The sequence below is a fragment of the Felis catus genome, chromosome E1 (assembly GCF_018350175.1).
Source record: "Felis catus isolate Fca126 chromosome E1, F.catus_Fca126_mat1.0, whole genome shotgun sequence".
NCBI lineage: Eukaryota > Metazoa > Chordata > Mammalia > Carnivora > Felidae > Felis > Felis catus.
Window position 1 is genome coordinate 39,983,762 of NC_058381.1, and position 14,194 is coordinate 39,997,955.

The following is a 14,194-nucleotide window of genomic DNA, read 5'->3' on the forward strand; positions in this document are numbered from 1 at the left end:
GTTCTTGCTCTCCATCCTTTCCACTCACCAAAGGATGTTGACGTAGGAGCACAAAGGCCCAGGCGCTTTTTCCACTAAGATGAGCAAGCCTGTGGCCCAGTACACACCCCTCATGTGTGGGTCAGAATACGGGGGCGGAGTTGAACTGAAAGCACCCTTTGTCTTAGCTTCTTTTACTACCCTGTGCTGACTCCGCTTTGCACTGGGTCTCCTGAGAGCACCTCCTTCCTTATGCAGTACTTATGCAGGAATACCCGTTGTAGGCTCTGGTGTTTTAAATGCAACGTGAGAATCGCAGTTTGGTGCGGTCCACCTCAAGCATAGCCTCCTTGAGAGAGACACTTCCTAACATGGTGAGCTGTTTTATTCGTGGGCGTGTCGGCGGTCCTTTGGGATATATGATCTTCCAAGAATTGGACACAGGAAGTCTAAAACCAAGTGTGCACAAACTGTGAGAAGAAACAACATCCTATGAAAAGATTCAGTGGTTCAGCGGAGAATAAGGTCGAGAGCCCACGGTGTCACCCAGTGACCGTTCATATCATAGGGAAATGTTTGAAGGCACTGTTACTGAGACTTGGAACCCTGGTGTCAGGTCGGCCTCAGGGTCGGAGCTCAAAACAGAGGCTTGAGACCAAGTAGATTGTCTGGGAGGTGGTCCCAAGTAGTGCTCTAGGGATACTGTGAAGTGATCCAGGGAGGGGGGAAATCAATCCAGGTTGATTTCAAGAGCAGGTGAGTCCTGTGGGCATCGGGGGTTCGTTCAGTGCTACTGAGGCCCTCTGGTCTCACACGCCCACTCAAGGGGAAAGAGGCTAGAGCACTTATCCACCAACTACTGGCCACCTTTCGAACGCTTCTCCCAGGCACTTGCCTTCCCTGCTCTGCCCTGTGATATATGTTCCTTCACGTAGACCGAGCCCTCCACAGAGAGTTCCAGGTGCTTGCTGCAAGCCACCATCCTACACTGTTAGCGTGGGAAGCGCCGAGGTGATAGAAGTGAAAATCCTGAAATCACCTGCTATGACCTGCTCGTTGTGCAGAGAATAGTAGAAGACCTGACAGCTAAGGGTGACCATTGAAGAAGGAAAAAGAATGAGACACGATTTCTTATATTTATGCCTGGAAAATCAAGATTTATTTGACGTACAGAAACATCTCCATATCAGAAAATCTGGCAGTAGCTGATACATCAATCAGAGTGGCACGTTAACCTATATCAGATAATACAATCTTTGTAGTGATTTGCGGTGGAGTTAGTAACAAGGAGGTGAGGAGGGAGTGGGCGGTAGGGAGGTATATTCCAAGGCCAACCAGTTGAAAAATCACTGGGAACTGAGGTTTTACAGTTGGCCTCACATGATTCAGCTCCCAGTTGGACGACATGAAGGAGGTTGGCTGACGAAAACAGCAGGGTGCAGGTCAGGGCACTCAGCAGCAGCAAGAGCCACTAGAGCAGGTTGGTGGGTGGTGGCAGGGGGTCTAGCAACAGCTGGGGCGGCAGCAGCTGGACACACAGCAGGTGGGGCGGCAGCAGGTGGTCCGGCAGCAGGTGGTCTGGCAGCAGGTGGGGCGGCAGCAAGGCTGGCAGCAGCTGGAGCCACAGCAATTCGAGCCACAGCCGCTGGAACCCCCACAGCAGGGGCGGCAGCAGCTGGACACACAGCAGGTGGGGCGGCAGCAGGTGGTCCGGCAGCAGGTGGTCTGGCAGCAGGTGGGGCGGCAGCAAGGCTGGCAGCAGCTGGAGCCACAGCAGCTGGAACCCCCACAGCAGGGCCGGCAGCAGCTAGAGATGCAGCAGCTGGGCCTGCAGCAGCTGGAACCACAGCAGCTGGGGCGGCAGCAAGTGGTCCTGCAGCAGGTGGTCTGGCAGCAGGTGGGGCGGCAGCAAGGCTGGCAGCAGCTGGAGCCACAGCAGCTGGAACCCCCACAGCAGGGGCGGCAGCAGCTGGAGCCACAGCAGCTGGGGCGACAGCAGGTGGTCCTGCAGCAGGTGGTCTGGCAGCAGCTGGGGCGGCAACAAGTCTCCTGGCCACAGCCCTGGTCAGAGCAGACGGAGCCACAACACGAGTTGACCATGGTGTCAGAGGGTGGAGGTTCTGGGATGGTTTCCAGGAGAGTGAGGAGCTTGAATTTCACGTCTCCTTGCGTCTTGTCCTCTTATATAGTGCCCGTCCATGGTGAGTTGTCAACACATCTTCCTTGTGTTTGTTTACCTGATATTTAAGTAATTATGATATTTCACTTTAATGTTTGTCTATGTAATGGTTTAAACTTGAGGGAAACAATATTTTCTTTTCTAGTTTGACGAATTCTATCTGGTCTGCTTTTCCTTCTGACTTATACCCTCTGGCATCTCTGGACCAGTCTTTCCTCATCTTTCTCCCAGAGGGCTTCATGTGATAGGTGGCACTTGCAATTACATCTTTCTGTTCCCTGCTACATCCCCCAGCAGGATGGGATGAAGGCAATCGTGTTTTTGGTTGTGCATTTCTTCCAGTGATCAGTGGGGAGGAAATCACATCCGCGGAGGATGGAGTAGGCATGCAAGAAGAGGAAAAGTTCCAATTTTGTGGGTCATTGTTGATCAGTGAGGAAGGGAGCAGCTGCCTATGAGCATGTGATGTTGCTGACCTCTACCCCTGGAATGGGTTTTCTTGGATGTTTCTAACTGGATCATGCTGTCTACCCCCAATTATGGCAGACAGTTACCTTTATGGTTCCCGTCACTGTCATGATTTGTAATTCATTGAGCATTAATGTTGCCATCATGTATTTTGTGTTGCATTTCTCTGGATGGTGTTTAGATTCTGGAAGACACAGCCTCTTTTTTATTCTTATCTCATTCTTTATTTAAAATATTCTTCAATGGAGCAAAGCAGATGTTGAATAATCAGAATGTGCCTATCCTCAGAACTTATCTGTGTAGTTAGGAAATCTGTAGCACACTTTTGTTTGGATACATTCAAAATGTTCGTGGATTTTAGTCAATTCAAGTTCATTTAGTTAGTGTTTCTAATTATTCTCCATTTAGTGATAATCCAACTTGAGCATGCAGCAAATCATCTGAAGGGCTTATTAAATATGGTTGGGACAAATCCCAGAGGATCTGAAGACAGGTGGAGCCTGAGGTTCAGCATTTCTAACCAGTACCCAGATGGTGTTGATCCTGAATGCCCAAGGACAACACATAGAGACCTACTCCTTTCTTCTGTTTGTTGAAGCTTTGAGGACGTGCCTCTATCAAGTTCATTCCTTTTTATGAAGCCACCTTGTTGAGTGGATTATCTGAGATACACACATTGCAGTTATTGATGTCACAAATATGATTTGGGTCTCTTCCCCAGGAATTTACAGACTACTGAGAAGCCCCACTGCACACACACATATAGATAACTGCAACATAATATGGAGAGATACATCAAAGGAGTTCACAGTTGTATAATTTAAAAGAATTGTGTTTAAGGCAAATCAGCCAGGATAACGGTTTGCTAAAGACTTAGATTTATTCATAAATTAATAAGTCACAGTTTCTTGTTTACCTTTTATGATGTATTTTACAAATTAAGTGGAGTTTACACAGATTGAAATACACAAATTCTAAGTTTAGTCATCCGTAGTGTTAAGTTTTGATACACAGAAGCAGGACCTTGGAATCCCCACATCTTTCAAATGAACATTTCCATTATATCAGAAAGTTCCATATTAAAGTCCCCAATACCATAGAGGCAATCAGTGTTTTAATATATTTTTCATTATAGATTTGTCTTGATACAGACTTTCCAATAATATGTAGTATATACAGCAAAACCTTGGACTGCTAGTAACTTGTTCTGCAAAAGTTCTGCAAAATGAGCAAACATTTCTAATAAATTTTAACTTGATAAAGGAGCGATGTCTTGCAACACAAGTAGTATGTGATGCCAAATTTCACATACTCACAACTGAGCCCAATGGTTCTTGAAATTCACTTTGATACAGGAGTACTTTGGATTACATGCATGTTTCCAGAATGAATTATGCTCGCAATCCAAGGTTTTACTGTATACTAGTACTATAGTGTATGTAATATCTCTTCTTTTTGATACTGTTAACTTGTCTTATACCTGTGAGAATCATAAACGTTGATGCATATATCACTAGTTCATTCAGTGTTGTACTAGAGAAGTACCAAGACTTACCTTAACTATTACCAATAAAATTCATGGTAGAGAAACCAGCATTCCTTAGGCTTGTCTTTCATTTTATTAAAAAACAAGTTTTTTTAATGTTTATTTATTTTTGAGAGAGAGAGAGACAGAGTGTGAGCAGAGGAGGGGCAGAGAGGGAAGGAGACACAGAATTGAAAGCAGGCTCCAGGCTCCGAGCTGTCAGCATAGGGTCCGGTGTGGGGCTCGAAGCCATGAACTGTGAGATCGTGACCTGAGCTGAAGTCCGACGCTCAACTGACTGAGCCACCCAGGCACCCCACGCTTGTTTTTCATTTTAAATCTTCAACAGAGTATGCATTTCAGTTCACCCTAAATTTTTCAAAAAACGATTTCATGTTATGTAAAATGAACATAAACTGAAAAACATACAAAATATAAGCATGAATGATAAAAAATAGTTATGGAGCAAACATCTATGCACCCATAGCTTGACTCAAGAAATAGAACATTGTTACAACTAAGAAGACTTTTGAAATGCCTTCTCTTAACCACAGTCCTTTTTCTACCCCACAGATGAGTACTGTGCTGACTTTTCAAGTAACCCTTTAATGTATTTTCCTTACAGTTTTATGACCTAGGTATACACACCTAAAAATATAGTTTCATTTCCCATGTTTCTGAATTTTGTTTTTAATTTTTTTTCAACGTTTATTTATTTTTTGGGGGGACAGAGAGAGAGCATGAACGGGGGAGGGGCAGAGAGAGAGGGAGACACAGAATCGGAAACAGGCTCCAGGCTCTGAGCCATCAGCCCAGAGCCTGACGCGGGGCTCGAACTCACGGACCGCGAGATCGTGACCTGGCTGAAGTCGGACGCTTAACCGACTGCACCACCCAGGCGCCCCCCATGTTTCTGAATTTTTATATGAATGAAATCTTACTGTAAATGTGTTTTAATTCTTTCACTCAGTATTATGTAAGAGTTCTGATAGGCAGACTCCAAAAAGACCCAATGATTTCTACCTCTTGGTGTTCAGGGTCTCATGTAACTCCCTCCCCTTAAGTAACTGGCTTCTAAGCCACAAGATATGACAGCATCATCAAGTGATTGAGTTACAAAAGATTGTGACTTTCATCTTAATGCGAACTCTTTCTCTCTCTGTCACTGGCTTTGATGAAGCCAGGTCCAATGTGGGAGAGATCCTTGCAGCAAAGAACTGAGCACAGTCTCCATTCAACAACGAGCAAGGAATTGAAGTCCTCCCTCCTATAGCCTGTGAGGAAATGAATTCTGCTGATGACCAGATAAGTGAACTTGGAAGTGGATTCTTCCCCAGGCAAGGCTTCAGATGAGACCCCAGCGCCAGCCAGCACCTTGAGTGCAGCCTTGTGAAATCCTATGAAATAGAGAGTCTGGGTAGGCCATACCTGGATTTTGGATCCACAGAAACAGAGAAAATAAATGAGTGTTACTCTAAGCTGCTAAATTTTGAGGTAATGTTACATAACAATAGATAACCAGTACAGATTTACCTAGGACCACGGCACACACAGTTGAGAAGGGAGGGATCAAAAGGTACAGAGAGAAATAGAAATGCTAAAATGGATATAGTCATAAGGTCACAAAGCCCACATAGCCATTCCCTAGGAGGGTCTGGGGTACTCTGTTTACCATGCTACTAAGGAATCATCAAGTACCAATGTCAGCAGCATCTTTGGGAAAGGAGTGCCTATTCTCTAAAGTTAGAGGTTGTGGTAGGGAATACTGTGACCAAAGTATGCTCCCTAAGAGTAATGGGGATGGTCATACCTCTGAATGACAGAGTCCATGCGGCAGCACTTAATTGTAGGAAGTAATGTGGGTATAATTATGTGCTTGCCAACAAGGTTGGAATGACAAAGGGGGCAGAATGATATGTGACTCTCAGCGATCTATCAATATGGATAATAGAGCATGGTGTCTCTTATAATAGGATATAGACAGCCAAATCAGGTATGACTTTATATAAGTGTGTGTGTGTGTGTGTGTGTGTGTGTGTGTGTGTGTGTGTGTGTGTAATTAAAAGAACATAAAAATAAAAGAACAAAGGCTGAGGTCATTGATCCCATGGAAAGTCATGATTCGTGACACAGTTTGCAGACCTTAAGTTACACTTTTCACAGACCTGGAAACCATTAACACAAAGATAGAGATGGCTAAGATGAGGTCCTCTCTAGACTGAAGACCATAGGAAGTGTACATCATAGAATTTTTAGTCCTTGCCCAAGGAATCTACAGCCATTGTCTCAGAACAAGCTGAAATACTCATGTTTGCAGGCTGTTGGACATGGGATCTGAGTTGAACTCATTGCTGGATACCCAGAATCCTTCATGACCCCTATTTGAATACACTGATCTAGATGTTAAAGGAGAAGTTTCCCCACTACCTTCATCCCAATGATCCCCTGGGAGAGGGGGGGATTTGTGCCTCCTTCTACGATAATGGTAGGCTGTGTGCCTCTAGAGGTCTCAGGTCTAAGACAGGAAAGCTCATTGGAAGGCACGTGGGTAGTTCTGATTGGAAGTAAAATTCTGGCTGCCACCTCATCCCTTTGGGTTTCTAGTGCCAGGAAGGCAGCAGTCAACGTTAGGAGCTACAGGGGCCACAGGGAATATTTTTAGCATTCAGGTGATCTGCAGGGACATTTGTGGCATTCCTATTCCCGGCATTCACTGCAGATGGGCAAATAGTATAGCCTAAAGAGGACACACGAACCAGGGGTTCAAGACTCTCAGGAATGGGGAACTTGGTACTGAACCGGGCAAGTCAGCTAAAGGAGCGCTGAAGCTGCCCATTAACTCTCATCTTCTAGGTTTTTATAGAAACTGTGGCAAACTACCTGGAGCAAGGTTACTGAGAGAAATGCATAGATATGGGCAGAACCAGGAGTAGGTTCTGATATCCCATTCTGATTCTCTTTGCCATACATGCCCTCACCCACAAGGTAGTTGAGTGTGGGCTATGCATGGTTCACACTGATCATGCACTATCTGCAGGTAACTGTCTCAGGCTCTGGGGTGGGGGACACCAGGAGTTCTTGCTCTCCATCCTTTCCACTCACCAAAGGATGTTGACGTAGGAGCACAAAGGCCCAGGCGCTTTTTCCACTAAGATGAGCAAGCCTGTGGCCCAGTACACACCCCTCATGTGTGGGTCAGAATACAGGGGCGGAGTTGAACTGAAAGCACCCTTTGTCTTAGCTTCTTTTACTACCCTGTGCTGACTCCGCTTTGCACTGGGTCTCCTGAGAGCACCTCCTTCCTTATGCAGTACTTATGCAGGAATACCCGTTGTAGGCTCTGGTGTTTTGAATGCAACGTGAGAATCGCATTTTGGTGTGGTCCGTCTCAAGCATAGCCTCCTTGAGAGAGACACTTCCTAACATGGTGAGCTGTTTTATTCGTGGGCGTGTCTGCGGTCCTTTGGAATATATGATCTTCCAAGAATTGGACACAGGAAGTCTAAAACCAAGTGTGCACAAACTGTGAGAAGAAACAACATCCTATGAAAAGATTCAGTGGTTCAGCGGAGAATGAGGTCGAGAGCCCACAGTGTCACCCAGTGACCGTTCATATCATAGGGAAATGTTTGAAGGCACTGTTACTGAGACTTGGAACCCTGGTGTCAGGTCGGCCTCAGGGTCGGAGCTCAAAACAGAGGCTTGAGACCAAGTAGATTGTCCGGGAGGTGGTCCCAAGTAGTGCTCTAGGGATACTGTGAAGTGATCCAGGGAAGGGTGGAAACCAATCCAGGTTGATTTCAAGAGCAGGTGAGTCCTGTGGGCATCGGGGGTTCGTTCAGTGCTACTGAGGCCCTCTGGTCTCACATGTCCCACTAGAGGGGATAGAGGCTAGAGCACTTATCCACCAACTACTGGCCACCTTGAACGCTTCTCCCAGGCACTTGCCTTCCCTGCTCTGTCCTGTGATATACGTTCCTTCACGTAGACCGAGCCCTCCACAGAGAGTTCCAGGTGCTTGCTGCAAGCCACCATCCTACACTGTTAGCGTGGGAAGCGCCGAGGTGATAGAAGTGAAAGTCCTGAAATCGCCTGCTATGATCTGCTCGTTGTGCAGAGAATAGTAGAAGACCTGACAGCTAAGGGTGACCATTGAAGAAGGAAAAAGAATGAGACACGATTTCTTATATTTATGCCTGGAAAATCAAGATTTATTTGACGTACAGAAACATCTCCATATCAGAAAATCTGGCAGTAGCTGATACATCAATCAGAGTGGCACGTTAACCTATATCAGATAATACAATCTTTGTAGTGATTTGCGGTGGAGTTAGTAACAAGGAGGTGAGGAGGGAGTGGGCGGTAGGGAGGTATATTCCAAGGCCAACCAGTTGAAAAATCACTGGGAACTGAGGTTTTACAGTTGGCCTCACATGATTCAGCTCCCAGTTGGATGACATGAAGGAGATTGGCTGATGAAAGCAGGTCAGGGCACTCAGCAGCAGCAAGAGCCACCAGAGCAGGTTGGTGGGTGGTGGCAGGGGGTCTAGCAACAGCTGGGGCGGCAGCAGCTGGACACACAGCAGGTGGGGCGGCAGCAGGTGGTCCGGCAGCAGGTGGTCTGGCAGCAGGTGGGGCGGCAGCAAGGCTGGCAGCAGCTGGAGCCACAGCAATTCGAGCCACAGCCGCTGGAACCCCCACAGCAGGGGCGGCAGCAGCTGGACACACAGCAGGTGGGGCGGCAGCAGGTGGTCCGGCAGCAGGTGGTCTGGCAGCAGGTGGGGCGGCAGCAGGGCTGGCAGCAGCTGGAGCCACAGCAGCTGGAACCCCCACAGCAAGGCCGGCAGCAGCTAGAGATGCAGCAGCTGGGCCTGCAGCAGCTGGAACCACAGCAGCTGGGGCGGCAGCAAGTGGTCCTGCAGCAGGTGGTCTGGCAGCAGGTGGGGCGGCAGCAAGGCTGGCAGCAGCTGGAGCCACAGCAGCTGGAACCCCCACAGCAGGGGCGGCAGCAGCTGGAGCCACAGCAGCTGGGGCGACAGCAGGTGGTCCTGCAGCAGGTGGTCTGGCAGCAGCTGGGGCGGCAACAAGTCTCCTGGCCACAGCCCTGGTCAGAGCAGACGGAGCCACAACACGAGTTGACCATGGTGTCAGAGGGAGGTTTTGGGTGGGTTTCCAGGAAGGTGGGTTTGGAAGTTTTGAACTTCTGCTTCCCCAAGGTCACCTTTTATACCTTGCTTGGTGGCCAGTGTCTCACATGCAACACTCTTTTCTTTTCATTGTTTGTCCTAATAGTAGCCAATTATCTAATTAGCCAGTTTTCATTTTCAGGTTAAGGTTTTCAAGATAGATGGATAACATGATTTAATTTTCCTGATACATGACTCATCCCATCTGCTTTTCCTGAATCATCTTTAATGTGTTTGTCTTGCTTTAGCTACCTAAAAGAAAGCTGTCACCTGATTTCTGTCTAGAGGTATATGTGTTTATCTAATTGTGCTTAGCAAATCATATGTACTCTTGGGAGATAATGGTTCTTAGACGCCCACATTTGTTTTGGTGACCTGGGAATATCAGGGTGCATTTCGGTCTGATGACCCATTCATAGTGGGTCATTTATGCTGGGAACTTTTGAGTGTGGATTAGGGGATCACTGTCATGAGGATAAGAATCTTAGGACACACCTCCTCCCCATTGTGATCATGCCCCATTATCTAGACTTCCTGCTTGGAAATAAATAACTTTTCTAAAAAGTAAAACAAGGTCACAAATTTTGATATATCTTGTTTTCCCTCAGGTCTATCAAGGCATACTTAAAATACAAAAAATTCCACATGGTCAATGTTTCCATTTTGTTGAGTTTGGATATATGCCTAGACCCATAATACCAACACCACAATTGAGGTAATAAATATTTTCTGTCATTGCCCAAAGATTTATTTGTCATCATGCTCTGCATGTTATGTGTGGTAAGAACACTTAGCATGAGATCTACCCTCTTAACAAGTTTGTCAGTGCACCCTGTTGTATTGTGAGCTATATGTACATTGTTGTTCTGTAAATCTCTAAAGCTTACTCATCCTGTATAAGTATAATTTTATATTCATTAAACAACTACCTATTTCCTCTTCCTCCCTGGAAACCACCATTGTACTCTCTGCTCCTATGGACTTGATGATTTTATGTGTAATCATGCAGTATTTACTTGTCCTTCTGTGACTTACTTCACTTAGCCTAATGTCTTCTAGGTCCATCCATATTGCTGCAAATAATGGGATTTCCTTATTTTTATAAGGGTGATGATATTCCATTATGTGGCTATTTCATATTTTTTAAATCCATTTGTCTGTCAGTGGACATATGGGTTATTTCCATATCTTCACTATTGTAAATAATGCTGTAATAAACATGGGAGTGCAGATACCTCCTCAAGATCCTGATTTCACTTCTTTCAGATATATACCCAAAAGTAGGGTTGCTGATTTATACAGTAGTTCTATTTTTCATTTTTTAGGAACCTCTATACTGTTTCCCTTAGTGGCTGCGCCATTTTACATCCCAACAGCATTAAAGCGTTCTAATTTCTCCACATCCTCACCAATACTTGCTATCTTTGGTGGGGTGTTACAGATGTGAGGTGGTATTTCATTTTTCTCCACAAACAAACCTCCAGAACTCAGCTTTAGGGCTTCTTAGGGGAAGACAGCTGCAGAGATAGAAGCCCTCTATCTACCTGTATCATAAGGTTCAAGTACCTTAACTTCTGCTTTGTTGGGCTGACCTTTCTTCTGACTTTGACTTCTTGTTTTTCTGTCTTTGTCAGGGTATGTTGACTTATCTCTGTTTCCAAGATTTACTTGTCAATACAAGTTAGGTTGCCCAGTGTCCTTGCCTTTTACTGTAATTCATATCTTACCATCTTGCTGTCTCTTTAAATTGCTGGGCTCTGAAGATACCCTATATTTTTCTGCTTCATTACTTAAATTGTTGATCAGATTTCACTTTCTAGGTCTTTATTTCCAAGAAAGGAGACATAAAATGAATATCCAGGTCAGACAACACCAACCTATTTATTCATAGTGGGATGGAGTAAAAGCTTAAAGGTTACAAAATTCCCAACCAAATGACTAGCAGACTAGTGTTTCAAAAACAATAGGGGCACTGCCAGTTCATCAGCTGGCTCTTCAAATACATTTTCCCCATGGAGAACAAGGGAACCCAGAGAATGAGGAGAACACTGGAAAACCTTGTCTTTGAATTACATTCTTCCAAATATATGTCATTTTCAACTTTAGGATGGTTTTTGAGTAGTCATTCCATTCTTGGACTGGTCTTTCTGAAAACAGAACCATGGACATCTCAACTTTGTTGAGTCTTTCCGTAAAATATGTTTATCAAATCATGAAGTTGGGAAAGATTGAATATATTGAATGCCAGAATCATGATTCCAAGTGACTTGGACGTCCTAGCATAAGAAGCAAAATCTAGCACAAGGAAATCTCCGAGCCTTTCTTAGATCTAAAAGAGTAGTTACCAATGCAACATGGCACATGGGATCGAGGAGGAGTAAATACATCTAAACTTCTTGGGAGAATTTATTTGAACTGCCTACATATTCTAAGGTTGTATGTACCCTTAGCAGCTCTTCCTTGGGTATAATATTATTACCAGAATGAGCCATGTTACTAGTGGTATTGGGTAGCAAAAGAGATTCAGAATTGCTGCTCTTCAGATAACCACTGGACATCTATAAGCATAGCTTGAAGCAGTTTGTAATGAAAAAGACATAGGTGTTTACATGATATTGTAACCTCAGTAGAAGTCCACATTTAGTGCCATTAAACGCTGAATGCAGACATTAATACATTAACGCAAGTGTGGTATTTTAAAAGGAAGAAGACACAGTTCTACTCCTTTCTGAGCATTCAGAACACATCTGAAAATGTGTTCAGTTCTTGCCTACATTTAGAATAATAGAGATAAATTGCGGTATATTAAAAGCAAAATTGCTAAGATGGTGACATCGTGATCAATGAAGAGCAGGTGAAAAAACTTGGGAAAATTAACCTAAAGAAAAGAAAAGTGGAGCAAAGGCATGGGTGTGCAGCATGGAGGAGCTGTATGTGAGAGATTGGACTTGCCCCAAATGGATGTCATGGGCTGATACAGGATAAGTGGGTGGCTCATAGAGAAAAAAAAATTATACTCACCATAAAGTTTTATGGAATGGCTTCCTCCATACATAGCAGGGGGGCTTAAGTGTAAGCTGGTGTTGCAGAGGAAGACTCGTGAACCAGATGGAGGAGATTGGGTGAAATGACTTTGAGGATTCCTTTCTACCATAAGGGACCTATAAGTCTAATCAATCAAATTTTTTACGGTGCTTCTTTTTTTTTTTTTTCGTGGCCATTATGCCCTGGCCCTAATTTCCAAGTTGACACAACCAAGCTAAAAACCTAGGCTCACACATACAAGTGCACCTAAAACTGGTAAAATCTGAACAAGTTCTGTAGATTGTGCTAATGTTCGTTTCTGAGTTTTGGTGTGTACTATAATTCTATAAGAAGTGACCATTGGGGGAAATTGGATAGAGAGTACCCAGAATTTTGCTGTACTGTTTTCCAACTTATTGTGAACCTATAGTTATTTCAAAATAAAATGTAAAATAAAGCTCAGCGGGGGTTAAAGGGAGCATACTTTTATTTGTCTACCATGTACCTTTATTTCATTCATTAAATCTTTGTCACAACTGTCTTTTTTCCTTCAATCAATAAAATATATATTTGAGAAATGAAGAGATTCTTGTAGGTATGAGATAAAATTTGAAAATTCTAGTTTGCTGCCTTGAAGTCAGACACATAGAGTTTTAAAAAATGTTTTAAAAAATTTTAAAACAAGTGTAAGAACACTTAAGTGTATCTTAAGTGTAAGAACACTTAAGATATACCTTCTTAGAAAATTTTAAGTATATAAGACAGTATTGTCAGCTGTCAGCACTATGCTATATAGTAGATATCCAGAAGTTACTTATCTTGCATAACTGAAACTTTGTACTCTGACCAGCATCTTCCCATTTATTCCTTTCCTCAGCCCCTGGCATCACCATTCTGCTCCCTGCTTCTATTTGATTATTGAGTTTGATTATTTTATGCATGTAAGATCATGCAGTATTTGTCTTTCTGTATTTGACTTATTTCATTTAGCATAATGTCCTCCAAGTCCACCCATGTTGCAAATGGCAGGATTTCCTCCTTTTAAAGCTGAATAATACTCCATTCTATATATACACTTTCTGTTCATCTGTAGGTGAATGCTTAGGTTGTTTCCATATCTTGGCTATTGTGAATATTATTGCCATAAACATTGGAGTACAGGTATTCCTCTGAGGTTCTGATTTCAATTACTTTGGATACATACTCAGAAATGGGATTGCTGGATTGTATGGTAGTTCTGTTTTTTAATTTTTTAATTTTTTAATGTTTATTTATTTTTGAGAGAGAGAGCAGAGGAGGGGCAAAGAGAGAGGGAGACACAGAATCTGAAGCAGGCTCTAGACTCTTAGCTGTCAGCACAGAGACCAATGAGGGGCTCAAACTCACAAACCACAAGATCATGACCTGAGCTGAAGTCAGATGCCTGACCAACTGAGCCACCTAGGAGCCCCTGTTTTTTAATTTTTGAGGAACCTCCATATTGTTTTCCATTATAGCTGTACCAACTTAACATTTTCACCTACAGTGTACCAGAATTCCCTTTTCTCAACATCCCTATCAACACTTGTCTTTTTTTTTTTTTTAATAATAGTCATCCTAATAGGTATCAGGTGATATCTCATTGTGATTTTGATTTGCATTTCCCTGGTGATTAATGGTGTGTGACAATTTTATAGGTGTGTATCATCATCCTTTCTTTGGAGAAAAGCAGTCCTAAATTGAGAGTTTAAGTAACATGTCCAAGGCCACAGTTAGTATGTGGTACAGTCAAAATTCAGACCTAAGTCTAATTCCCAAGTCCGTGGGCTATCTACACTGAGCTGCCTCTGTTTA

General features: G+C 43.9%; 1 protein-coding gene across 1 annotated transcript; it reads right to left on the minus strand.

Moving 5' to 3' along the window:
• Positions 1–1,399: 1,399 nt before the first annotated feature.
• LOC105260091 (keratin-associated protein 4-9-like) lies at positions 1,400–9,294 on the minus strand. The gene is made up of 2 exons (XM_045044479.1): positions 8,856–9,294; positions 1,400–1,862 (listed from the first exon to the last, which is right to left on the minus strand). The coding sequence occupies exons 1-2, from the start codon at positions 9,292–9,294 to the stop codon at positions 1,483–1,485; spliced, it is 819 nt and encodes a 272-aa protein (XP_044900414.1). The 3' UTR covers positions 1,400–1,482.
• Between the last annotated feature and the right edge of the window lie 4,900 nt (positions 9,295–14,194).